We start from the raw sequence: 2,620 nt of genomic DNA, 5'->3' as shown, positions 1-2,620 counted from the left end.
ACGGGGGCTCAGAGACCGGAGGGTGCAGCGTGTGTGCACGGGGGCTCAGAGACCGGAGGGTGCAGCGTGTGTGAACGGGGGCTCAGAGACCGGAGGGTGCATTTGCGATTGTGAGCTGCTTGAGGGGGTCTTAGAGAAACTGAAGTACTTTTTCTGCATTGTAATTTGACAGTGTTTTTTCTTTTTGTTTTTTTTTAAGCATACAATTGAGCATGAGTCTTCTTATGATCAGTGAGAACGTAAAGTTGGCTCGAGAGTATGCACTGCTGGGAAATTATGACTCTGCGATGGTCTATTATCAAGGAGTTCTTGATCAAATGAACAAGTACCTATACTCAGTCAAAGACACATACCTCCAGCAAAAATGGCAACAGGTGAGAATCATGTCTGCTGTTGTATTAATTATCTGTTGTTCTAACTTACAGCATCCTACACAGTGCATAGGATCCCAGAGCATCTGGTGGGTATAACTGCCAATCTTGCAGTTAGCAATCCAGTGCTTATCTTACAGTGCCACCCCTATTAGATTTCCAGTGCTGTATGCAGTTACACTTCCTTGTTAAGTGCTGGCAAGTCGGTCCTGACTCATAGCAACCCTGGATAGGATTTTCAAGTTTGAACCACCAACCTTGTGGTTTGCAGTCCAGTCCTGATTCTGCAGTACTACATCAGGACTCTAGTTACACATTAAGAATGTGTAATTTATTACAAGAATTTATATACATTGTTACTTGATAATTTATTATATTAATAATAGTCTATGTTCATCATTAATGAGTTCTACATAACTATTTTAAGGAGCTCTGGTAGTGTAGTGGTTATGAGTCAGGCTGCTACCTTCAAGGTCAGCAGTTTGAAACTACCAGCCGTTCCGCAGGAGAAAGATGAGGCTTTCTGCTCCTGTAAAGATTTACAGCCTTGGTAACCCTGTACAGGGTCACTATGAGTCAGAACTGACTCCACAGCACACTACCACCACCACTACCACCACTTAACTATATTAATTGTTGGAATCTAATAGATTTTTTTAAAGTAGTATTTTTGAAATTTTTTTCAGTATCAGAGTTTTATTAGGTAAAATTAGAGTTGGTTTTATTAAGTCATTTTTGAAATTGCAAATTGTATCTCACTGGTACTATAATCCCTATAGAGCATTATAAACCAGATTGTATTTAAATCTTAATAGAATTTACAAGCAGAAACTATAAGTTAATGGGTCTAGTTGAGGATGCCATATATAGCAAGCTTCAGGTACATTATAAAAGGAAAAAAAAGATACAGAAATTAGAAGTAATCAATTCACAATAAGAAGTTTGAAAAAAGAAATCAGGAGTAATCTTTTGAGCTGGTCTTCTAGGTAGAATATTATCCCTCAGATTTCTACTAAACTTTTTTTTTACTGTATCATTCCACATTTGCCTTTAATTTCTTTAAAAGAAACTTAAGCCTTTTACATTTAACCTCTCCCTCTATATCCTTTTCATTGCCAGAAGGGCAAACAATTTTATCTCATAGGGAGTTTGTTATTAAAATACTTTTAAGACCTTTTACTCTTAGGCTAGAGACTTTTATTTCATAAGACTTTTAAATAAAGATTAATAATAATAACCTTGATTAAAAGGCTTTAAAAATCCAAGTCTGGTAGGAAAAGCATTGGGCTGCTATCTGAAAGGTTGACAGTTGAACCACTCCCCCCCTCCCCCCACCAGCTGCTCTACTGGAGAAAGATGAGGCTGTCTGCTCCATGAATAGTTAGAGTCTCAGAACCACTCCACAGTATTGCTGTGCGGCGGAACTGATTCGATGGCAGTGGGTTTGTTTTTCTAAAATAAATGACTTCAAGATACTTAAATGAGTCAGTTTTAAAACAAAACATTACTAACTTTGAACTTTATCTCAATTACATATACAGGCAGTCCCAGGTTACTAATGCCTACTAACCTAACCAACTTGTTGGTTTGTTGGTTGGTTATGTGCCGTGGAGTTTTCTGACTCATAGTGATCCTGTATAGGGTTTTCAAGGCTGTAAACCTTTATGGGAGCAGAAAGCCTTATCTTTCTCCTGTGGAGCTGCTGGTAGTTTCAAACTGCTGATCAAGGTTAGAAGCTCAACTCATAACCACTGCTCTCCCAGAGCTCCTTTAACCAATTAATGGTGGTAGGGTGTGCTGTGGAGTCAGTTCCGATTCATAGCAACTCTGTATAGACTTTCCAAGGCTGTAAATCTTTACAGGAGCAGACAGTCTCATCTTTTTCCCATGGAACGGCTGGTGTTTTGAATCACTGACCTTGAGGCAAGCAACCCAACTCATAACCAATACACTACCAGAGTTCCTTTAACCAACTAGTTGTTGTTGTTAAGTACCATGGAGTCAGTTCCAACTCATAGTGACCCTGCACAGGATTTCCAAGGCTGTAAATCTTTATGGGAGCAGAAAGCTTCATCTTTCTCCCATGGAGCCCGTGGTAGTTTTGAACTGCTGATCTTGAGGTTGGAAACCCGTCTCATAACCACTATGCTACCAGAGCTCCTAACCAACTAGTGGTGGTGGTGGTTAAGTGCCGTGGAGTCAGTTCCGACTCATAGCAACCCTGTACAGGGTTTCCAAGGCTGTAATCT

The 2,620-nt window shown here is 39.7% G+C and overlaps 1 protein-coding gene across 2 annotated transcripts in view; it reads left to right on the top strand.

Moving 5' to 3' along the window:
- Positions 1-176: 176 nt before the first annotated feature.
- KATNA1 (katanin p60 (ATPase containing) subunit A 1) overlaps positions 177-2,620 on the top strand; it is a 33,342-nt gene continuing 30,898 nt past the window's right edge. The window contains exon 1 of one of the 2 annotated variants that reach the window (XM_006872061.1): positions 177-374. In XM_006872061.1, the coding sequence (XP_006872123.1) occupies positions 213-374 (162 nt within the window). In that variant the 5' untranslated portion in view covers positions 177-212. The remainder of the gene's footprint in view (positions 375-2,620) is intronic. The other variant, XM_006872062.1, reaches the window with a different exon arrangement.

This window comes from Chrysochloris asiatica, unplaced genomic scaffold (genome assembly GCF_000296735.1).
Source record: "Chrysochloris asiatica unplaced genomic scaffold, ChrAsi1.0 scaffold00182, whole genome shotgun sequence".
Classification (NCBI taxonomy): Eukaryota; Metazoa; Chordata; class Mammalia; order Afrosoricida; family Chrysochloridae; genus Chrysochloris; species Chrysochloris asiatica.
Note: the sequence above shows the minus strand (reverse complement) of the source record. Positions and strands in the feature narration are given on the sequence as shown.